Genomic DNA, 24,386 nt, shown 5'->3' with positions numbered 1-24,386 from the left:
AAACCAAGCTGAATCAATAACCCTTGGCATTTCTCATCCAAAGAAGGCAACGAAGATGGTGAAGGGTCTGGAGCACATGTCAGATGAAGAGCAGCTGGGGGAGCTGGGAGCCTGGAGAAGAGGAGGCTCAAGGGAGACCTTATCACTGATGTGCAGTCAAACTGAAATTGTGGAGGGTGGGGGGTGTGATGTACAACTCTAATTAATGATGGCACAGAGCTGCAGGAGACTCAGAGCCAGTGTTCAAAACCTGGGGTTGGGCTGAACAGATACTTCTTAAAGCTGTGCACTGAAGGAAGAGAAAGTGTCTTGCATGGCTTAAGATAAATCAAGGTACAAATCAAGACAGTTTGAAGGTTAGGGGAAACCTTTTAGGTGGTGATTTTCAGAATAAATTCATTGGACTTTATACACTGCTGGGATTTTGTTGAGCTGATTTTTGCAAGCTCAGTGGAGGTTCATTTGGGATTAGTGGGAAGGTACAGGTAAGCTTCACAGAGCAACTGCTCAAACTCCCTGGGTATCTATACAGGCAACATTTTGGGAGAAAAGTGGGTGTGACTAGGAGAACTGAGACACTGGTATTTTTTGTCTGTGCTATTGTACATAGGTTCTGTAGAAAAATTGTGTTACATTTGTTATCCTGTGCATATGAAGCCAGCCTTAATTTGGCTTAAGGCCCAAGTTGTGACCTGTTCAGTGATGTTGTGGTACTGTCACTCTGTCAAGGACACTGCATTTTTTTTGAAATGGAAACTGCTTGAAGTATTTTGATTTTGTTACTGCACCTGCCTTCCTATTTCAGCAATATGAGTGTGTAGTTTACAGGACCAAGTTAACAAAATGCTTTGATTTTAATTTCTCACAAAGACAGAAAATGCCATGCCTAGCAAGCAGGTAACTTTGTCTAACAAACAAAACCAATTTAATAAAATGTGAACTAACTACTCTCTATGGAAATCTGTGGCTAGATAAATGATTTCATACAGGAATTCAAGTTGTCTCTAGTTTTTTGGGACAAACTTTGCCTCACTGACTGACGTATTGAGAACTTGATCTGAAAGATTGCCTCTGACAGGTGCCACAGTAGCTGACAGAATGTAAAGTTTCAGGAAAGTATCTAACCAATTTAATTGGTAAGCAAAAAGTTAAAATGGGTGACTCACGAGCAATAAATTGGCTTTTAATTCATATTTTTAGTCTTGTATGTCCTCTTCGTTCAGCTAACGTTAGAACACAAATGTACCAATTCAAATTAATTTGCAGATACAGTAAACAGTCGTTTTTAGTTAGTTGGATATTTTTTTTAAAGAAAAAAAAGTCCTCACCTTTCAAATGTGGGATTGTTTCCTGATTGTGGCTATTCAGCAGCAGAAAATCAATAGAAATTATGCACATTCCTTCAATGGCAGCTTAACCAGAGCAGCCTACTAATTTAAGCTTGCTTTTCTCTAATCACCCTATTATATTAGTACCTTTCAGGAGGACACAGGATATATCAAGTGACTTGTCAAAGCATGCAATTCTATTTAATTCTTGTTGATATACTTTGGATGGGAGTTTACCAGGGAGTGCCTGCGATCAAGATACTCCTTTGTTAGATTTGAAGTAGAGATTTAAGGACCCGGAAATAGCTCTGTGGTGTGCCCTGTAAATATTGGTGTAATTATAGACTCTGGTTACTTTTTAACTGGTTTTTTTTTTTTACTTTGTTTCCTTTTTTCTTTTTTTAGTTATTATGTCTGCCATTGTCTTTCTGAGGTGCAGTGTAAAAATATAAAAGTGATTTTTAAAGAATGTTCTTGTGGTTTTCTGTTACTTTGTGGAGAGCTGGCACACGTCTACAATTCCTTATTGTTGACAAACTGTGCTCTAATTTTCCCTTTTCCCACCATTGTACCCTAATAGTGACGAGGGACATAAGTTACACAACATCTGCAAAAGAAGTTTTTACTTTGATTGTCCTTTTTTTTCTATAAAGGTGCCTTAAACTGGTGGCTGAGTGTTCCTTGTGGATGTGTGCACCTATAGCTAATCATCAGAACATGGGCAGGTCGATTTGTAGAATTGCTTCAGTGTTGACAAAGTCCACAACTGATGTTGGCAGAAGAATTTAGTTGCTAGAGACCTGGGATTGCAGTTTCCAATACGAAATTTATAAAACCAGAATTGCCTTCCATAAAGTTCAGTGCTTAATTTTGCAGTGGTAATACAACACCACTTGCTTCCAGCTTTCTCACAGGGTTGTGGTGCTGAACAGGATAAAACAGACTATTGAATAAAACAAAAGCCTTATTCATTAGGGGAATATTTCTTGATATTGACTATGTGATATAGTGTATCCAATTAAAAAAAAAAGCATACATTTTCTCTGTAAAAAAACATATTTTTTTCTCTGTAAGTGAGAGTTACATATACTGTCTGCTAGTTTAGTAATTAAAACTGATGGGGGTTTCTTTAATTGATTTAAGTTTTAGTTTCAGTTTAGAGGACGTTTTTGCCATACCTTTCTGTTAAGAACAGCAAAAGGCGATGGGTTTTTTGCTTGGTTGAGGTCTGTGGCTTTTTGTAAAGCTAGCAGTTAGTACTTCCATTAGCTGCTTCCCCTGTGGTGTTAGTTTGCCTGTTTCCAGGAAAGTCCTCTTTAGCTTGGGCAGTTTTGGCATGGTTTCCAGTGAGTTACATGTAAGAAGCAGCAAAGGAAAAAGATAATAGTGCTCTCTTGTGTTCTCTGGAAAAATTAAGTACATCTGTCTGATGGACTCTTCTTAGCAGATGTAGTTTATCTGAGAGATTGTGTCTGTGGTGTCTGTCAGTCATGTACTGTACAGACCTTCTTTAAATGTGTGCCTGTGCTTGACCTCTTGGACAATACCTGTTTGTCTAGCAATCTGGTTTTTTTAGCTGTCTTATTTTCATTATTCTTGGACAGGACCGAACTTATTTCCTTTAACTAAAGGAGATAAACCATATTTATTTTTGGAAAGTTCAAAATAACAACTCAAAGACTTCATTAAAGAAAGTCCTCTTAACTTCCCTCCCTCCCAACACCTTGTAGTTCAGTGGGCCAGAAAACATGTAAATGCACTTCAGTAATAGTTACATTCACAATGTTTAAATAACTAGAGAGAATCTGAAAGTGGCACAGTAATTTTTGCAGTCGTTTATGTACTTGAAATAACTTCCCTAGCAAATGATGGCTATAAAATACTATAGTTGCTTTTTTTTCTATTAAAATTCAGTAGAAGTCTGCTTAAAACTAGTTTTACTTGGTCTCCATCCTGAAACTGTTTCTTGACTGCTTCATGTTATGTTATCCACCCAAGGAAACTGGTGAACAACAGCTTGCCTTTGTAAGTCAGGCAAATCTCCAATACAGTTGAGGTGAAACCTGTTTTGATATGAAACTTAATCAACTGTACATTGAAATAAAAAAAACCAGAAGGAATTTAACGTTGCAAGACTTTGTTTATTTACCTTAGAATGCAACAGAATGTCGTTTATGGGGGACTTGTTTAAAAAGTGGTATCAATTGGAGTAGGCTCCGCTGTGAATTCACAGAATAAACATTCTTTTGTGCAAGTACAATAGTTTTGTGCTTGGATATTTCAAAATATATTGCATCAGTGGAGAAATTAATTTTATGGCAATCTGTATGTTACTCTGTAATAATCACATTTATTTTGTATTATGCATTGGAGAAAGGGGCTGTCTGCTAGACTCAGTCATGCAGTTTGCTTTTCAGGCAGTAACTCATGCAGTAACTCACTTTGTCATTTATAATTAGCATAGCTATGCAAATATGCAGTCTGCCTCCCTTTTTCTTTGTGTTTTTGAACCTTTTTTTTGCTTTTTTTTTTTTTTTGGAAGAAAGGTATATGGCCAAGGGAACCAATTAGCAGGCTTAAATTTGCATATTCAACATCCAGTAATGCCACTTGATGAGATCAGCATTGAAGGCAAATGACTGCCATTCTCAGTCCACCTACCTTTCTTTTCCACCACTAACTTGTTACCTTCTTTCTCTCTGCATGCCTGGGCCAACCTGTTATGTCCAGAACTAGTAAGGTGGGCACATATTCCTGATGCACAGTGTTGTTCCTGGCTAACTCCTCCCCTGATACTGCCCTTGTGATCCTTAAGGAGTTGTGATGGTAAAGAAATCTATTTCAAATGTAGCTGCTCTGTGGATGGACATGAGATGATTTCTACTCCTTATCCCAGGCTGCTAAAATAATTGGCAATTTTCCAACTCTATAAGCCAGCTAGATTTTGTGCCTTATATGGGCTTCTTCACATTGACACTTTTAAAATTCTATTTGGTGTATTCCTCATCCCCACTGTCCCTATGCAGATTTGTCAAGGTACAGTTCTTTATTCTGCAGGGCTGTAGTATCTCCTGTTGGATGACTGTCCCTGCATCAAATTGCTCACAATCTTCACTGCACCATGTGAGTGCAGATTGCACTTTTCAGCTTTATTAAACTACAGCAAATAAGCTGGTTCTATCCTAATGCATTATGAAGTATCCTAAAACCAATTAATTACTCTCCTGATACTCTGTTGAAAAGTGTGTATGTGTGAGATTTTCTTCACGTTTTTCCAGGCACATTATGTGAATTGTGTCCGTGTGTGTGTGTGCACAATACTGTTAGTACAAAGTAAACTAATACAGATTTTTATCCTATTTAAGTATGATCGCTTGGCTATTTTTATTTTTCCCACTGCATCACTTCTGTTTCTCACTTTTAGTTTTCTTTCAAGTGAAATTTTAGTCCCATGATGTTGCTGGAAAGTTTTAAATGCATGACATGTCTTTTTGAGGAATGTCACACACCAGCGGAGTTTTAAAACCCCAGTGTCTGACACAGCTAATGACAGTTTTGCCCTGGGCATTTATAGAGCTCTTTGTTGATTTGTGTGCCTGTAGCATTAAAAAGAAACTTTGGTTTGGGGATTGTTATTTTTTTAAATTATGTTTTCATATTTCCATGTGGGAAGATAAGAACTGGAGGAAGGAGTACAGCTATAATGCAACAGTCCCACTGTTTAGTTTTATTCTGTTGCATTACCTTCTCTTGCAGATACTGCATGTTTCAGATTGTAATATTACAGGAGTCATTCTGAGAAGAAAATAATTGAAAAAAGTGAAATTAGATCAATCTTTTTTTTTAAAACATGTATGGAGAAAGCTTCCAAATATATATTGCTCCTCATGCAGGCAAGCAATGCAGTGCTGACGGCCATACAGAGGCCAAGCCTCTAATAACAGCAGCAAGGGGGAATATTTAGTGTTCTAAAGAACAAGAGACAAGGACTGAGAAAGCATAACTAGCATTTCCATTATTTTTTATTTTACTGCAGCAACATGCCATGTTGGCTTTTATCAGTTCATTTGCCAACTGAGCTCCATTTTGCTCAGCATTTGTTTATACTCTTAATTTACCCTGATGTAGTTTTAAATCGGATCTGGTTTATGTAGGTCAGTCTCAGACTTGCTGGTCTCTCTGGCCTTAGAAATATGTGTTCCCTGAAAAAAGAATGAGTAGGATGTTACTTCTGGAAGTCAAATGAACGCAGGTTTTTCCTTTTAGACCAGGGTAGCAGCAAAGTGCTATTGCATATTAAAGTCAGCCTGGTAATGATGTCTCCCACCTAACACTTTGATCAGGACCGGTTAAGCTGTTGAAAAATTTTCAGTCTTATAACCACACACTTACTCTGGTTTTTAAAGGTTTTGCTAAGATCTGTTGTATTCCATTTCTTCTTGGGAAGCTGCAGTCCATTTGTTGCATAGCCTAGTTCGTGTGCTGGTTTGACACAAGAAGGAGAAAACAAATGAAGTCAAACCACTAAGCTATAACAAGTCAGGGGAATGTTCTTCTTTCAGAAGACACTGAAGTTGTTGTCATGCATTTCAAAATCATTAGGTATTTTTGCTCATAAACACCATTTGGACATTGAACACAACTTTTACTTTTCTTCTGCATACTTTGTTAATTAATGTTAATTAGTTTCTGATTCCAAGGCTGTCTGGAATTGCTTAATTTTCATTGTTCCTGTATTTTATTTTCGGTAATCAATTTGGCTTAAAGTGACACACGTAAAATATGAAGGATTACGTTTATTTTGCGAGGTTTTACATGAGAACGTATTTGGATAGCTGCAAGATAGGTGGATTCTACTGGGTGCTTAAGTGTTTGCAACCAAAATTATTATTTAAATTTGAAGCTTGGGGGTAACCATTTTTTGAGACTTTACTGTAGGGCATGAAGGTTTTGATTTAGCATGGTAAATATATATCCAGGCCTGAAAAGACCAACGTATATGCTTAGCTTTAGTCAGTGTAAAGAGCTGGCGTACTCTGATTTATTTGAGACCTTATACTCCATGCGCAAATACAGATTATGGAGAATTGTGGGAGCTCAAGGCAGAGACATGGTCCTCCTGCCTGGGGCACAAGTGCTCTGGGAAAGCCTGCCTGTTGCAGAAGGCAGCACGGGAAGGCTGAGCTGGGCAGAGCAGGAGACACAATCCCTGTGGATGTGGTGCTGCTCACGGGCCCTCAGTGCCAGAGTGGGAGCAGGAATTGGGCTGTGCTGGGACTGGCACCTCCATGTAGCACTGCACTGGACCACTGTCTTTCTCCTGGTTGCTGAAATGAGGATAAAGGTGTTTAGGGGATTTTCCCTTCTTTGCTAAAGTAATGTGAGGACTATTTTTTGAAGTTCTGGAAGGGCGTCAGTGTTGAAGGGGATGTTTTCCTGCAGCATGGATTGCCCTAGAAATGTGGCAGTTTTTAATGGGAAACACTTTTTTCTTATATTCCTGTTTCTAAAAGTTCCTTTTTCTTTTCAGCTTTCTAATCACTTTTCTATGTATTCCTTTGTCCTGCTTCACCACTGTTCATTTTCACTCCTGAGGTTATACGCGGTATTGCTCCAAACATGGGTTTTTTTGATTCTCCCTCCTCTCTGTGTTTTTGCAATTCTGATGCACTTCTTCTCATCATTTCCTTTTGCCTATTTGGCTTGGTCCCTGTTGTTATACTTTCCTCACTGTTATTAAATGGTCTGTTACCCTTCTTTCCTTCCTTTCAAAAAATCCAGCTGTTCAGAATAAGCCAGGGGAGATAGACTGTGCCATTAACCTTGGTGCTTTGCTACCAGTAAGAGCTGAAAAAGCATTCAGTATCTTTTTAGAGTTTAAACTCTTGTCTCTTCCAAAAGGTAATGAGCAATACTCTTTTTTTGGAGATGTGAATTTGAATTGATATTTGTTTTTACTTAATTAGAAATAAACTCTTTTTGGAGATGATAATAAAGGAATTCACCTGGAACTGTATTGTCATCTCCCTTATATTTCAAGAAATGGGATGGATTCTGAATAATTGCTCTGCAAAAAGACAATGAAGGGAAAAGTGATGTTCAGATTAGTTTCATTATTTTGGTTTCACAGGAGTTTTATTTATACTGAGTATGTCCTTTCTTCACAGGTTGTGTTAGAAAACAAAGTGAGGTCCTGTGCAGTGGGATTGCAGGTCATAAATGGAGTATTGTTGCAATGTCACAGTCCTTTCTCTGGTAGTCCACAGACAGAATAATGCCTAGAATGAAAACTTGGCAGCGTTCATGGATTCATTTATAGCATTTACCCATCCTCAGTTTTGTGATGAAAACTTTCATTGCCATAAAGAATTTGCCTCACTGTTAACATTTGGTTTATGATTGCCAATAATGAATTTAATGCAGGTGACTGAAGCTATGCAGAATGAAGAGGGGACTAAATGTTTACTGGTAATATTTTTACTGAAAGAATTTGATGCTCAGGTTGGTTTTCTTTGGCACAGATATTTTTATTTTTTTTTTCCCAGAACTTCTGATGGTGGAAAGGCAGTTGGTACCATTGAGGTCAATCTGGTGAAGATGGGAGAGCTGGAGGATGGGGAAACAGACCACATCACAACAGATACCCAAGATCAAAAGGTAAAAACTAAGTTTATTGCGCAAGTTAATTAAATGATCAACCGTACCAAATGTCTAAAATACTAATTCCAAATTGGGTCAACAACTTAATAAAAAATTTCTGGAGTAAAGTACTATGTATGCAATTTCCCTAAACTAAAAATGATTTTTCATGAAAATACACCTACCTGAAAGGAGTTTGTAGCCAGGTGGGGGTTGGTCTCTTCTCCTGGGCAGCTCTCAGTAAGGCAAGAGGGCACGGTCTTAAGCTGTGCCAGGGGAGGTTTAGGTTAGATATTAGGAAGAAATTCTTTACAGAGAGGGTAACGAGGCATTGGAATGGGCTGCCCAGGGAAGTGGTGGATTCACCATCCCTGGAGGTTTTTAAGATGAGACTGGATGTGGCACTCAGTGCCATGGCCTAGTAACCACAGTGGTGTTGATGATCTCGGAGGTCCCTTCCAACCTGGCTGATTCTGTGATTCTGTGACACACAGAGTAATATTCTAACCTGAATTTCCTAGTCTCTCCCCTTCTTTAGGAAAAAAATAGCTTTTATGGATCTTAGCTGAATGATTTAATCACTCGTGATCAAAAAACTGTCCATAGAGATGCCATAAATATGACTTTTTTTCCTTGCTCTGTTTTCTGCCCTTGAAATCTTGTTCACGTTGAGTTTTGTGTGCAACCTGTGCCCACAATACTGAAAGGCTGGAAAGAATGACAGGCAAGCCAAAGAAGAGGTGAATTCCCTCACAGAGGGACAGGTTTTCGCTGCATTTCATGGGAGCACACAGCAGTGGGGAAAACCAGCAGGAGGGACAACACTGCAGTGGTGCCTCAGAGCATAGGGCAGGGTTTATAGGAGGATGTGTGTAGGGATTCTGAGTCAGGGTGTTCATGGTGAGGGACAAGAGGAAGGACAGAAGGGCTCAGACAAACCATAAAAGCTTTGAAGTAGGCACATTGCTGCAGGGAAAACCAGTGGGGACTGGAGCTGGGGATGATACAGAGGGAGTGGGTTTGAGAGGAATGGAGAACCAGCAGAGGAAGGGTGGAATGGGTATACTGTCTCTGGGATGACAAGAGGTTTGAGCTCGGAAAACATACAGAAATGACTGCTCAGAATGAGGAAATCTGGGTTTAAATGATTTGCATCTAATAAAAAGGTGTCTTTAACTGGGTCCCCTGACTGATGGCAACTGATGTGCCTGTACAGAATTGCCTCCTCCTGGTATCTCTGGCTCTGCAGCCCCATTTGCACTGACAGAGAATGCAGCAGTATGATGGTGTACTGCTGAATACTATGGTGAATTCTCTTCTTCATGGAAAAAAAAATATTGCCACAGGGAATGTAGACTGAAGAACTGCATTTTTTTTTGGAAGTAATATAAACTGTACTTTTTGAGAAAAGTACTTGTTTTCGATATCTTTTCTGCTCAACCAAGCCTGTCTGGTTTTGGGTCACATTCTGAGGATGGATTTTACACTTTTTTTTCACCATTCGTCTCAAAGGACTTCAATGCCCTTTTAAAACAATAAATGATTAGTACCAGTTCCAAAGAAGCCAAAAAACTCTGTGAAATCTTTCTGAACTATAGAACTTCCATGAGATATGCAACATGAGCTGATTTTACAACCTTCTCTTTCATTTTTCTTCCATTTCAAAATGTGAAATGAGACTCTTCAGAATTATTTGAGATGTAATTAATGAGCTGTGTCTAGCCTGGGGGAGACAGAAGGCTTTAATAGCATCTTTCTAGGGGGTTCTAATACTTGTCAAGAAAGACCAGCCTTGTGACAGATGTATTTTCTGTGGTCTTTAAAAGAATCCTTAGTTTGTACAGATTAGTTGAATTTTAGAGTCATATGTTTGTTGTGAGAATGCAAGTGTGAGAATGTACAGTTACTGAATTACTTCAAATAATTAAGTTTTGAACTAGGTTTTCTGCCTCATTAGATAAACTATGTGCAGGGAATTTCTCTTGGAAGGGGAAGGTGATGGTTAAATTCCATTTCAGATATCAACTGGTAGAGAGCACATCAGGTCTTGCTCTCTGCTTTAAGCTGTGCAACAGAACTTCAAGAAACTGGGGAAGCCCTGGGGACAGAGCTCCCTCTCACCTTTAGAGGCTGTCTGGGTTTATTTTATGACTGGGTGGAGGAGGAGCATTAAAAATACACTTCCTACTAAGTTTAACATAGGTGTACACTGGTTCATTCTTCAATAAAACATCAAAGAAATCTTCCAGGTCACTTGTATAACAAATTGCTTCAATCGCAAACCGCGAGCGCATTTTAAAGACTTTTTTGCGGTTCCTACTTCTCCCTTGTTTAAAAATTAATGGAGTGTTTTCTCACACTATGCATGTGAAAACTGCCTTGCTTAAAGAAACCTCTTTGAAAGCACAAAACTTGTCAGGAAGTTTTTTAAACCATAAGTGATTTATTCTTATTTGAGACATATACTTATTAAGCTAAACTGCTAGTATCTCTCCATGCTTCTGCCACTGCACTGGTAGGAAACCTTTCTGTTTTATTATGGAATGGCTGATCATATTTTGTCATTTTTTCAGCTGTAATTCAGATTGTGTTACAGTATACTGAAACAGAAATATAAGGAAAAAAGTGTAAATTATAATTAAGGGCTGAGAAGTTACATCATCAGTGATGGTTTTCCCATGGTTTATAAACTACTATGGATTTCTTAGACAGCTGAATTTGCTGCATTTGTGGTTGTATTTCTTTTGCAGTGTGCATTGGTTCGGGAATGTATGGCCACTGAAGGCATAAGTGGGAAAGACAACCTGCCCTCATTAAATGCAGGTGAGTTTTCTAACATTTGTAGAAGGTGACTGTTGCAATGCTATGTCAGGTCCTGAGGAAATCACGAAGATTTGCGTCAGAGCTTGTTAAATGCTCTTCAAATGTTGCACAGATGTTTAAGTTCAGTATTTTAATGTTTTATGCATGTGTGACGGTATCATTTTACTGAGAAACACAAGGAAATATATGTGAATTATGCTATCTGAAGCAGTGCTAAAATTTCCATCACCCACATCTTTACCATTCAATGATTTTCAAGTCTGTCAGTGACTTCCATGGACATGGAATCATAAGTTTCTGGCATGTCATTGCATGACATTCTGTTAAATAATTGTACATTATTTGTAACTGAATACCTGGGAGAACTAATCTCTCCCATAGTTGATGAAGTGGCAGTTTCAGTTTGATCTGAAAGCTATGTGTCCTAAAATGAAGGGAGCTGTTGGCAAGGCATTCTCAGTTCTAGGTCAACTCTGGGCTTGAGTGTATGGTGTTAAACTGGATCTATTTCTCTTTCATTATACTGAGAAATATTACATGCTGATATGCTGCACCATAAAAGTTTTATTAGCCCAAGTTTATGAATCTCCATTACTCTGCAGTAACAGTGTCACAAATAAGTTATATGGGTCATCTGAAACCACAGTGCTGTCAAGAATTCTGGGTATTTGCTGCATACAGTTGAGGAGAACTGTTACTGAAGTTTTAGAACCTCTGCTGAAACTTTTTCCTATGACTTCTCTCGTAGGACAGACTTATCCAACTAGCTTTTCAGTTTAAAGGAAGCACTAGAACCCTCTCAAAATTTTTTCCATATATGTTTGAATGCTGTAATTTTTTTCTGTGACCTGTTGAGACTCAATTAGAAGCAAGGGAAAAATTTCTCCTATGGAACTGCTCTTTCTTTTCGTCAGTTCAATGCGAGACTAGATATGTTTGTGAAAGGATGTTAGTTGAGAATTACTGAATGTACAGGAACTACATCTGGCTCTAGAAATTCCTGAAGTGGAAATAGCTGGAGGCAGGGAGAGTATCTTGCCTCTCTAGGTATCTATTTATGGCATTTCTTGGAGACAAGATACAGAGCCAGTTGAACAATTTGGTCTAATTCAGTGCAGCCATTCTTTGATTATGATTCCAAATGTCACCCAGATAAGTGGGTCTTAAAGAAATGACATTTCTGTTCAGAGAAAATGTTGCTTTCACAACTGATTTCTTCCTGTTTGCTGCCTCCATTGTGTGTGTTTGATTGAGGTTTTTTTGTTAAGTTCTTTTGGATGGGGAAATGCTGCAGTTTGGGGAATGTATTTTGTTGGAATTTCCAAGGTAGATGTCAGTTTTGTGAATACTGAAGTCTAGATCACTTTGTCAAGAGTATTTGCATGTTATTCCACAGTGTATCTAGACAGCACTTGGCATTTGTTGTTCTCATATACACACACACAATATGAAGCCTAAATCCCATCCGACATTACTGGGGTTTATAAAATCAAACATATCATGGAAGGGTTTTTTTGTAGGGTTTTTTTAGGGTTCTTTTAAAGAATTGAAGGGAAAGAGCAGAATTGCAGCTGCATATGCAAGAAATGACAGCATGCAGGATATTGGAAAGAGTTTGCAGCCACAGGAAGTTTGTTCTAATAAATACTTACTCTTCAGTCTGTTTCCTGTGCTTGTGGCTTTCTCTTCTCACCTCAGCATTGCCTCCACTTTCCTGTTGACACCAGGCACTGGTTCCAGGTTTTGTCAGTCCCAGTCTTTTTGCTGAATTCCCAATTTGTTTTCTTAGAAAGTTTTAGCTCCCCTACTATACTGTCAGCCTCTTTGCCCAACGCACCAGACTTCTCCCCCAGCGTGACTCCATGCCTGGGCTTCATGTGAATTAAAGCACTCTGTGTTGCCTGGAGACTGGATTTCTCATATGGGTACCTGGGCTGCCCTTAAGCATCTTGCAGCACACATTGGCTCTGCCAAAAATGTACTCCTCCACTGTGTATGAATGACGTGCAGTTTTGTTGGTACTAGAAGCTGGGAAGGATGCAAGAATTTTCAGTAAAGGTAAACCCTTGGTGCATGTATGAGTTGTTTAGTTCAAGTTTTGAGGTTTTACATACTGAGATTTCTTTGCCAAGGCTGATGCCATTGTTGGATCTGGCTGCATTGCCATGGGTATGGGGAAATGCACAGCTCTGTAAAAAATGTAATATCAGAATTCAAGTTTATAAAGTGCAGAACTTTGTATTGCAAATTTCTGGCTTCATTCTGTGCAGCTGGACCATCTTAACTGAAAATTTAACAAGAATTAATCAGTTTAAGCCAGACAAATTTCAGTATGGCAGAAGTGGAGGCAACTGAAAACAAGAATTGAAGGGCAAGAAACAGGAGCAGTAATGGGATAGAAGTGTCAGGGAACCTGATAACATCAACGTTGCCTGCAGTGTTTTCCCTGCTGGGTACATACAGAACTATCCACAGTACAGCATGTATTTCATGTGCATATATATTCAGTACATGTGTATATTGTTGTAAAGATTTCTGGTACTTTCTGTTTCTTGTTGTTTATCAGGCCTTCAAAACGAGGGAGCTGAAAAAAATACCCCTGTGTGAATCTTTTAAGCCTGTAGGGGTAAATGTACGTTGGCATTCTTCTCAAATTTAAATCTTAATATAGGGAACTCGCAGCCCTCAAGTGAGTTGTGTGATGCTTATTGAGTGGGAATGAGTAGTGTGTTTCAGAGCCTGATCACTATTCTGTTTATACCCCAAGAGTCTGAATTTCTGTCTCAAAATTCAGTTATTTATTTATAATGTGGGAGAGCTTGCCAGTTGTTTGCATGTAAAGAAATTGTACTTTACAATAAAAAAGAGAATAAAAGCAATTGAAATTAAGCAAAAATTAAGGAAGCTACAATTACTCTTCCTAAAGTAATATACTTAATACACCTGTGTTGCAGAGGAAGATATAAATAGAAACACTCTTAGTAAATTAGTATATGACAGTGATATGCTTTGATCTGTGTTCAATAGGGAACAAAAATAAAAACAGGTTATTTTTTTTTTTTATTTAACATATGGGGAAGCAGATTATTATATTTTTATTTTTCTTATAGGATATTGCATGGAATAAAAAGCACAGAGATCTTCAAATTGAAAAAAGAATGTGTAAAAATATGGATGGTTAAATATATGGTACTGGCTTTTAGGCTTCATGCTATATAGAAAAGCTTTTAAAATAGGTTTTTCTCTTTTTTTTTAACCGCAGATGTTCATGTGGATTTCATTTTTTTCAATGCCTCTCATGATCACAGTCTAAATACAGGAAGGGTTACCTTTATGAAACCTTCACTCATTTTAATAACTACTTTTTATAAAAAACAGATCTAGTCTTGCCATTCTTACTGTTTCAGTGGTTTTACATGCCTTCTAGAATTCTGTTCTAGACAACTTGCTTTAATTGGAAAGCAATTATTGTTGTAATTGAAAAGGAAGATACTTCTGAGGTTTTTCTGTTTATAAGAAAAACATCAAGTATGGCGCAGCTTTTATGGACAACCTCAAGCTTTAGCAATATTGTATATTGGAATTATTTTGATTCCTTGTGAAAAATTCCCAGACTTTTTTCTGAGTTTGTAAATAAAATTTTCTTCTTAAACCCATGGAGAAATGTTTTGATCATTTTTTTAAAACTTACAACACACTTGAGATTATCCTCATCTGAAAATTCAGACCTGAATCAAAGACCCTAAAATTCAGCTAGTACTTGAAGTGTAGTTTAATAATTCTAACCATGATAAAAGTCACAACTTTGGATCCGTATTTTCGGAGTGATTCTTAGTCTCCCTTGCTATCATGCTGCAGTACTGACAGGTTTTCTGTTTCATTTTGTTTTTTTCCCATGGTGATGGTGGTGAAAGTGGAGAGATGGGAAGAAAAAGATTGTGCAGCTACATATGTGCATTAGGTTCTCACAGATAAATGTGAATTTTTCAGTGTAATATGCTCTGAGTGCAAATGTAAGAGCTGTTCTTGGAAAAACATCCTGTGATAAATTTTATAGGAAATAGCTATAAAAAAGTAAAATAAAGAAAAAGAGTCTTTTGTGTCTGTGGAATCATCATTTGAAATGTCCTGGTAATAAGTACCAACCTGCTTCCTACTAAGCAGGTGGCACAAAGGAAAAAACAAACCCAAACCAAAATTATCATCTGGTTTGGCAGTTTTCTGTTTAAGGGCAGACCTGAATTAGCCCTTAGTTTCTTGAGCTCTCCCTGGCATCTGAAAATTTACATTCTCTCTCTTGATGATTGATGCCATATATCTGCTTTGTGAACTGATAGAAACTGTTAATATTATTGACAAAACTGATATTGTCAATTAGAAGAATCTCAGCAAAAAAGGAGGAAAATAAGGAATATGCATTGCAGCATATTTTAATCAAGTGGTACAATAAAGCCCAGACACTGAGTGTAAGTTGATTGTAGGAACAAGACTTGGAGATGCTTTTTTTGTAGTGGACAGTAGTTAAGTCTGTGTGGAGAGGATTATCAAGCTGTAAAGATGCTTGAACATTAAGGTATTTGGGGTGTTAGTAGAAAAAAAAAATCTGTTATTCATTTGCCATAGCTATCAAGCATCTCTTAGGCTTATTTCATAACAGTTAAGTCAGAATTTAGTTTTTAAAATTAAAATCACTAATAACTAAAGGCAAAATGACTCTAAAAAAGCTTCCAGGTTTTTTATCAGACTAGTGATGAAAGACATCTCAATAGAGTGATGGAAATAGAAAGCAATACACCTGCAATTACTTAAAACATGATTACTTACCGCATTTCTTTCTTTGAGTTACCAGCAATGGGTTCATTACAGGTGTCTTTGAATCTCTAGTCTTGTTGCTTAAAGGACTTCTTTTAAAAAAGTTTTCTTAGACAGACAGCACAGTTTGTGTATCTTTAATGTCTTCGTCTGTGTTTTTCATTCTCTATAAGTCAGCCTATCTAAACGTTAATGGTGGCAGTGAGTTGTGAAGTTGAAACTTCTGTTAGTAGGTGTCATTTTGACAGCAGTAGTTTCCTTGCTGCCCACATGGGGAATGCATTCCTTTGAGTTATAGACCACTCAGTGGCAGATCAATGGGAGCCTGCTGTAAGGCAGCTTTTACCAGGAGGCTTGTAGAAAGGTGCCATTGGAGGATTTGGATGGCTGTCCAAAGGCATTCTGTGTTAGGAAACAGCAGATGTGTGTGTTAAATGACAATCATTTGTCTCCCAGTGAGCTTATCAGAGTAGTCAAATAGAACTACTTTTTTTCTCAGCTTTTTCTCTTATCTATTCTTTCTGGAAAATAAGAGGGTAAAAAAAAGATGGAAAGGAGGCAGGTAGAAATTTCCCACCTTTATTGTGGTGCATCGTTGTAAGATCTGAATGGAAGCGTAGCCAACGTGGGAGAACTTTAAAATGAAAAGCATGGCAGGTTTTAAGCATAATCTTCAAAGACACCAAGTAACATGATTTTCCCATGTCAAGTTACAATGGTGATCTGAGAACAGCACGTGTAACATATTGACAGGACTGATGTGTTTTATTTCTATGGAGTGACAGTCTCTTGATGACACCAATGATCAAGGTAACTCTCAAATGGCATCCTCAGGACCATACAAAGGTCAAGTTTCCTGTGATGTAGATGCACACATTCTATTTGTGTTAATGATTTCTGTGTGTGCATATCATGGAGAAGATGCATCAGATACATTTAAACTCTGAGTCATGCTTCATTTGTTCTGTGCAATTTATTAGCATTGTGATTCTAGCAAGTGGTGAGCGATGGTGGGGACTGTATGTGTGTTCATAGTTTATTTGTGCATTCTCTTTCTCTTAACTGTATCTTAAATGTGAGAAAAAAGAGTATAATATATACTGAAATATTAAATTCACAGGTTGCCTGCTATGCTGGTAAAATGTGATTTATCTACTGTACTAGTAATACTTTGTCCTCCACATGCTGCTATAAAAAATTAAATAAAAATTCAACATTTTTAATAGAATCGTAATGGTTCTAAAATTAATTCTTTAAGCAAGGGGGAAAATAATGTATTATTTTTCCGTGAAATGGTTGTCATAAATTTTCAGAGAGTCATATAACCACAGTAAAGCAATGATATATCTTTTTCCTCTCTGCAGTGCTAAAAAACCCAATCTGTAAGTTATATAGATTCCCTACTTCTGACAACAAGTGGATGCGGATCCGGGAACAGATGGCTGAGACCACCCTCTCTTTCCATGTTCCTAAAGAACTAATAAATCTGCACATAAAGGAGGATATGAGAAGGTAAGGAGGAAGAAAAAGAAGCAATAGTAAATACTAAATTCTGGTTTTGTGAGTCGGGATCATGCAAGTGATGAGCTAAAAATATTAATTTGTAGTATGAAATGGGCAAAATACAGTGATCTTTCTGGCTGCTAAAAATTTACAGCTGTAACTGAACAACAGAATTGATTACTCGGAATTTTTAGGACTCTAATGACCTCATAAGTTCTGAGCAATGAACTGTGCTAGAGTGTGGTCATGACTTTAAATCCGTGAAGGTCAACATTTGGCTAACAACATGAATACTTTGAAAAGTTAACATTTTATAAAGAAGCAGCACGTGACTAGGGTGTGAACAACACTATAGTGTGTCTGGCTTTGTGTCTGGGTAGTGCTAATATCACAGACAAACATTATGCAGACAATGGAAAATGACAAGTTTGTAGTTAATAAAGGAGCAATGAGAAGAAAAATCTCCTCTTGCTAATGTAAATTACTTGGCTTAAGAAAAGGGTACCAAAGTAATGTATGTTTGAAATCTTGATTCATGTTTGGCAAGAGGGACATCTGAGAATTATTACAATATGTATGGCCTGGGAGAAAAGGAGGATAGGGAACACAAGTGTCCCAAAATCCTTTGTATGTGCAAATTCCCACTGCAATGACTAAAATGACAACTTGTCCTCCAATCCTTGTAAGCTGTGCTGATAAAACTGTGGAAAAAACCCATTATTTTAAGCAGTCCAGGGCTTCCCTGAAAACAATGCCTTCTTTTTCCAATGATAGTGGATGATGTAGAAGAAGATATTGCCTCTTTCTCCATGAAAGTTGCCTTGCACCTAGACAGGCATCTGATCTCATGTGTGAGAGAGCTGGTGCTGCATCCCAAAGCCAACCTGTGCACTTTCAGAAAATCCCTTCCATCAGAGGGGCTTGCCTGTTATTGTTTACAGAGGTTTGTCCTGCAATATGGAGCTTCTTTTCTTCTGTGTTTACCCCATCTGTTGCTTCTGTATGATCTTTTTATGCCAATAGAGCAGCATGTGGGAGACCAGAATCTTGATTTTAATAAAGTCAGTGGACTGGTACATACTTATGCATGGTAATGATGAGTTATAAAAATCCTATGAATTGTTATAATGCTTTATTTTATTCATGTAATACTGTGCTTAGGCATTTATAGCCTCATCTTGTTTGAGAATACTAATATGTAGGTTTTTTTTTTTTAGTAAGCAATAAAAATAGATTATGCTGACTTGCACAGTTCATGCACTTCCCAGATTTTCATTTGCCCCACGGGTAAATGCTTTTTAAATGTTAGAGGATTGCTTTAACCACTTGGATTGCTTTAACCACTTTTACTATTACTCTACTATTCTCTCCAAAGGCAAAATGCAAATAATAGCCCTTGCTGTTATTTCGTATTATAGAACTCACCCCTTTGGATAAACTGTTAGTAAAGAATCACCTTGGTGTTTTGGTTTTTTTTCCCCCATGATTACTCAATACTCCCCAAAATACAGAAAAACTTTGAGAAAGAAACAGAAGTAAAAGTTGCTCAAAGATTGAGGGAAGTGGTTCAGGTTTTCCTGGCTGCCAATGTGGTTAAGCTGTTCAAGCCTAGGAGAAAATGTGGGTGTGAAAGAGAGACAAGGTGGGAATAGGGGCATCTGTGTCATCTATCATCATAGAAGTCTGTAGATCAGAGCTTCAGCTTTGCTTTTTGAAATAATTGCAAAGATGTCTGTTCTTGGGGAGTCCTTACATTTGTCAGCTAGGAAAACACGTTAGGAGGATGTTATTATGTTAGTTATTAACTTACACAAAACTTAAATTGTACCATTTTTAGGCTATTCTCTTCTAGAGTATCCTTCTCTGTGTCTTTTTTCCCCAATTATTATAAAAGAATAAATATTTTTGTCTCAGACGTCACTTCTTATCATCCTCAGCCTGTTTCATTTTGTTCCTATTGGGGCTTCAGTATAGTCAGCAATTACCTTTAAAAAATATGCAAGTGCTAATAAGTGTTAACAAGTGTTATAAGTGTTAATCCCATTCAGTATTGCATTTTAAATTGTAGTTTATGTTCCCTTTTCTCTTAGCTTTTCAGATTGTTTATCTCTTGATAAAACTAGTGTTCATTGTTAACCAAATAATTTGATTTACTGACATGATACTCTGAAGTATGTAACCACTGAGGATTTTTAACTTTGGTTTTCAGCATGAAATAATGTTTTTAAAGAAATGCATGCATTAAAGATTTTTTCATTCAAACCTCCCTGGAAGAAGTTTTAATAGGAGTTATATGGTAATTTGTATTGTTCTAATAAGGATCATACAGTCTGCATTGCTGGTTTTTATCATTCAACTATTTCTTTTTCCTCTTTGAGGTGCTCCAATGAGTCCTTTCCCCTGGTTTTAGCATGTCTTCACACAAATCTTGTCCAGATATTTTATATATGTCATGCAAGATTAGCCAAGTAGTTCTTTGAACCTAATGATTATAAAAAAGACTTAGTTTACAGTAACTGTTCAGGAAGTTGGTTGACTCACATAATTGAAGCTTGCAGTTGTAGATGTAACTGGATCTGCACAGCAAGAGAATTAGGAGACTATAGCAGAAGCTGCAGCACATGTCTTTCAGATTCTTTTGAGTTCTTGATTCTTTTGAAGTTCTTTTGAGTCCCTTGAAACCAAACTCAGATTTGGCTGTAAGGAAATTCCACCTATACTTGAATTTGGCCCATGGCATTTGTGATCACAAGTCATAAACAAATTTCTTGGATAAATTGCTGAACTTGAACCCCCTCTCCAGGGTGCAAAGCACACTCAACCTTTCCTCCTGCATCAGGAATGACTGTCCCATCCCATCACCAATGGCCTTTTTTGTGCAAATCTGTGCTGTCTGTCTGGTTTTTGTTTCTTTCCTGTAACATAATGGAACGATGACAAAGTTCAGACTGTCTGAAAGATGTATGTTTTTCTACTTCCTTTTATTGCACAACTTCTATAGAGAAGTGGAACCCCAGGCAGAAATGCCACGTGTTGGGAGTAGGCTTTGGTTTTTCTGGACCTTTGTATGTTAGTTTTCACATGACTTGTTTTAGAGCAGTTGCACTGCAAACCCATTGTATTGATAAGAGGCAATAGCATTAAATAAAAGGGATTTGGGGTAAACTTACTATGACTTCTGAAGCTGTTTGAACCAACCACGTTGAGACAGGCACTGTTAATACACCTACACACTTAAGGACTTTCAAAACATTACTTCTACTAAGTATCTTGCGTGAATATTCGTAGAAATAATCTTTTTGACGCTTAAAAAATTCCCAGATTTGTCAGTAAAACATAGCTCAAATACATGCATGTGCAGTATTTACCCCACTGTGCATCCAAAGGCATGTGAAACCTCTCTGTTCTTACTGTCTACCAGTTGCTGCATAGAGGAATATAAGCATATGAACAGAAGTATAACTTGAATTTTGTAAGCAGTGTTTAGACAATTGTCCTACTCAAACAAGATCAGTTTAAAAACCATTTATTTATAAACTAAAGGATAAAATATTGTAATGTATTAACACTACATAGTTCTCTGTCCTCTTGCTGTTCACCACTGATTTTGGAAAAGATGACCTCTGTAAAAGTCTAAGAGGAGTTTTCATATGTAGCATATGTGACAGTGTAGTGCATTGGAATGTAGTAACATCACCTGATTTGTTTTGTGACAGGTACCTCTACATAACATTACTTATCTTGCTTATATTGTGGAAGTGAAGCAACATTGTCTTAAGCTGGTTCCAGTGTTTTCTGATGAAACAATAAGAATAAAAAAATAACCGAACAAAACACCCTTAAAAATTCTGTACAGTATTACTAACTACTAAAATATAATTTAGGATTAACATGTAAATTCCAGAGGTGCCATTCTGAGTATTACTGAATTCGAGACCTTTCTGCAAATGTCTGGTGCAGGAGAATTATCCTCTGCTATTAAATGTAAATCATAGAATTAACCTCAAATGGTCATGCTGTTTGAAGATGTTGAGTCTTTCAGAGATAAATCCAGGTAATAAATTATCCAAGGAAGGGAAAGAGTTCGGAAGGGAAGGAGTGAGAAAGTGGGTTTAATTTAGCTTATATGTTGTCTACACTTTTGGATAATAAAAAGGGGATGGTAGTGGATAGAAATGAAAAAGGAACTTAAAAACTTCAGGTCTTAGGAACAACATAAAATGTTATCAAGTTTTTGCAAATCCCACTCAATTCTCCATATATACATTGAAAAACAGGTTTTAAAATATTTTTTAATGTAATTGTTGGCTTGGCTTTTTTTGGGTTGAGTAGTTTGCTCATGTGATTTTGATGGGATTTTTTGTGGGGTTTTATTTGTTGGGGTTTTTTTTAAACGTTTATGACATCCAAAAGGTAGGCACAACCTACATTGTAATTTTTAGTTGCTTGTCAGGTTAGACTTACTAAAACCTGGAATAGTTTTAGGAAATTCTGTAAGAAGATGAAAATGGTAACTGTTTTCAATAGGTTCTAAATGAAAACTATTACAAAAGAGAGAAAAATATGCTTTTATTCATTTTTGTGGTAGCTTCCCCAGAAGGGATTATATCCTCCTTAGTAGTTATTTGTCTGTTTTAGAAACAATATAGTGAAAAGGCTATGATTCTTTTCTTTCTGGAGAGAATGTTGTATTGCTTGCATGGGGTTTATTGCCTGTATATCACAGGACCATAACTTGTGCTAAAGAAAAATGAGAGTAATCTTATCTGCTTCTATTCTACACAAAAATAAAAATGGAATGGTTATCCATAAACATGTGCACTTTAAAGCAAACTTTGTTAGGAAAAATAATTCCTGTGCTCCTTTCCTTAGAAGGAAGCTTCTAAGCGTCCTTCACTTATGAGTGATTGAGTCATACCCCAAAGCTTATGTTGTATATTTACTCCAAAGCTCCTATTTGATAAATATGCAGGATTTTGATGCCTTTATAATATTATAAAATTTTTGCAAATATAATCTGCAGAAATGTCTCATCTTTTTTTGAATCCTGCTAAGCTCTTTGCTTCTGATGTTTTGTGAAAGTGGATTTCAGAAGCTAATTTTGCTTGGTGGAAGCAAAAATTACTTCATTTTTTTCATTTTGAATTTATCATGTTTGCTTCACTGGGAATTGCATCACTGGAGTTTTGAATCTGCATGTATAAAAAAATTGCTACTTGATCTTCGTGCATCATTTTTGGTTCCTGTGCTTTTATCGTATGTCCTCTTAATTATCTCCTCTTCTTTTAATTACACTGATCTTTTCAACTTCATCTTTCAATTTGTGAAGATTTGTGTTGTGTCTTTAATGATGCAAATGGCTATTTCTGCTGTTCCTTTTTCTGAGACAGAGTAATCAGATCCAAGAAAGTTCTTTGACGGACTTCTCCCTTCTCACTCATCTTGCTCATCTTAACATTTTGCTGATGTTTTGCTTTATTCTGATTTATTGTCACCAACCACAGTTTTTCACTGTGCATTCCACAACGGTGTCTTAACTGTTGAATCTGGTGGTAGTTCTGCAAAAACAAGTTCAATGAAAACATGATTGCAGTATTGGCATTTCCTTCAATTAATTTTGTAAATGAGGCACACGACTCATTCAAAGTTCTCCTTGCAGAAATCGGTGTTTTGTATTTTAGCATTAAATATGTTTTCTTTGGACTTCTAAGCTGTTCCTATATCCCTGTATCCAAAGTGATGAGCAAGTCCTTTTCTGTTACTATGGTCATTAAAGTGCCTGGCACAAAGCAGGAGCTGTTTAAGTAGAAATTACCAATGTGAGTCATACAGGAAATTCCTTGTGCCTCTTTCAGGTACTTTTAGTAGTTCACTATAATCGTGCACCCAAGGTGCTCTTAGAAATAAAAAAAAAGCATGAGTAGGTAAATCAAAAGGCAGAATATTAATCTAAGCTGTCAGTTCTCAACCATTTTTTTGGTAATGGGCTTCTTTGAACCTTTCCTTGGAACAAAAAAATTGCACGTAATTGTACTTGGAGTTTAATGGCACCAGTTTTTAACTGCTAATACTCTCAGAAATGTATCTGGTGAGGTAGCAGGTGCAGAACCTCCTAAACCATCCTACACATCAGTGTTACAACTTGTGCAGTGGCTCTACTTGCCATCAGTCAAGGCTGGGGAAAGCTCTAGTCTGCTAAAGGGCAAAGTGCCCGCAGATTGTAGCTGTGCAGATCAGTAAATCATTCTGAGAAAAAAAAAGTTGTTGATTGTGGGAGCTTGAACTGAGGCTTCACAACATTTCTAACTGCAATGGGATCCTGAGGAATCTCTTAATTTATTCTTACAATTTTTCATCTCTTTAAAATTGTTGTTGTGTTAGCATCACTGACCATTAATCTTTATCCTAACAATCAGCCTTGTGTATGCAAACAGATCAGGATCCAAGGTTAAATTGTTCTGCCTTAATGGCAGAAAAGGGTTTTGAAGAGAGGGTAGCAGGTAGATTTTACACTTTTGAATGGGGAACTGCTTGCAAATAGAATGAGAAGTGCTCAGTGGAAGCTGGTGTAATTAGTGTACTAAAGGGAAGAATGGGTGTGAAAAACAGACTGTACTTAAGGCAGGCTTAAAAATAAGCTAATTGGCTAATATTTGAGGTGGAGAATGAGGAATGGGACAGACAGTTTTTGTCCACATTCTGGTTAGACACAAATGGGGCAAGATTATGCCAAGGCAACCAAGGAACATAGAGAACAGGCAGGAGAATGGAAGTTAAGATTCACTTCTGGGTGGAGTTTCCATTGTACAGTGACAGAAAATACTATCCAGGAGACAGTTTGAGGAGCTGAGCAGCAAGACAAAGACAAACAGCTGCAGACAAAGCTTGGATTTCATTCTGTAAGATGAGTTTTAGTTGATGCTGAGCACAAGATCTGTCATGGTGATGAGTGCAATTATCTGGAAAAGACACTGAGACAGGATTTGGAGTGGGGGAATAAGATGATAAATAGCTCTATTTTAACAACATTGAGTTTGCTCTGAGCTTACTGCTTGGTTGATTAGCTATTCAAAATTCCATGGCTACATTGGAAAGTTGAATCAATAACCGATTTGCCTTCTTAGAACCAATATTATAAATATTAATACTTTTTTTTTATAGCACAGTTGTTGTTTGACACAATTACTGATTGAAATGTGTTTTTATGAAATGTGTTTTTAAAATTATTCAATTAAATAAGTCCTGATACAAGTATTATAGTATTATTAAAACAGATTAAAA

General features: G+C 37.1%; 1 protein-coding gene across 2 annotated transcripts in view; it reads left to right on the top strand.

Moving 5' to 3' along the window:
* Window positions 1-24,386, top strand: part of INPP4B (inositol polyphosphate-4-phosphatase type II B) — a 268,967-nt gene that overhangs the window by 149,594 nt on the left and 94,987 nt on the right. For both annotated transcript variants that reach the window (XM_018074089.2, XM_018074095.2), the window contains 3 exons: window positions 7,874-7,985; window positions 10,718-10,790; window positions 16,967-17,114. In XM_018074089.2, the coding sequence (XP_017929578.1) occupies window positions 7,874-7,985; window positions 10,718-10,790; window positions 16,967-17,114 (333 nt within the window). The remainder of the gene's footprint in view (window positions 1-7,873; window positions 7,986-10,717; window positions 10,791-16,966; window positions 17,115-24,386) is intronic.

This window comes from Manacus vitellinus, unplaced genomic scaffold (genome assembly GCF_001715985.3).
Source record: "Manacus vitellinus isolate BGI_N305 unplaced genomic scaffold, ASM171598v3 scaffold_0_pilon, whole genome shotgun sequence".
Taxonomy (NCBI): domain Eukaryota; kingdom Metazoa; phylum Chordata; class Aves; order Passeriformes; family Pipridae; genus Manacus; species Manacus vitellinus.
This window is presented reverse-complemented; position numbering and strand designations above follow the sequence as displayed.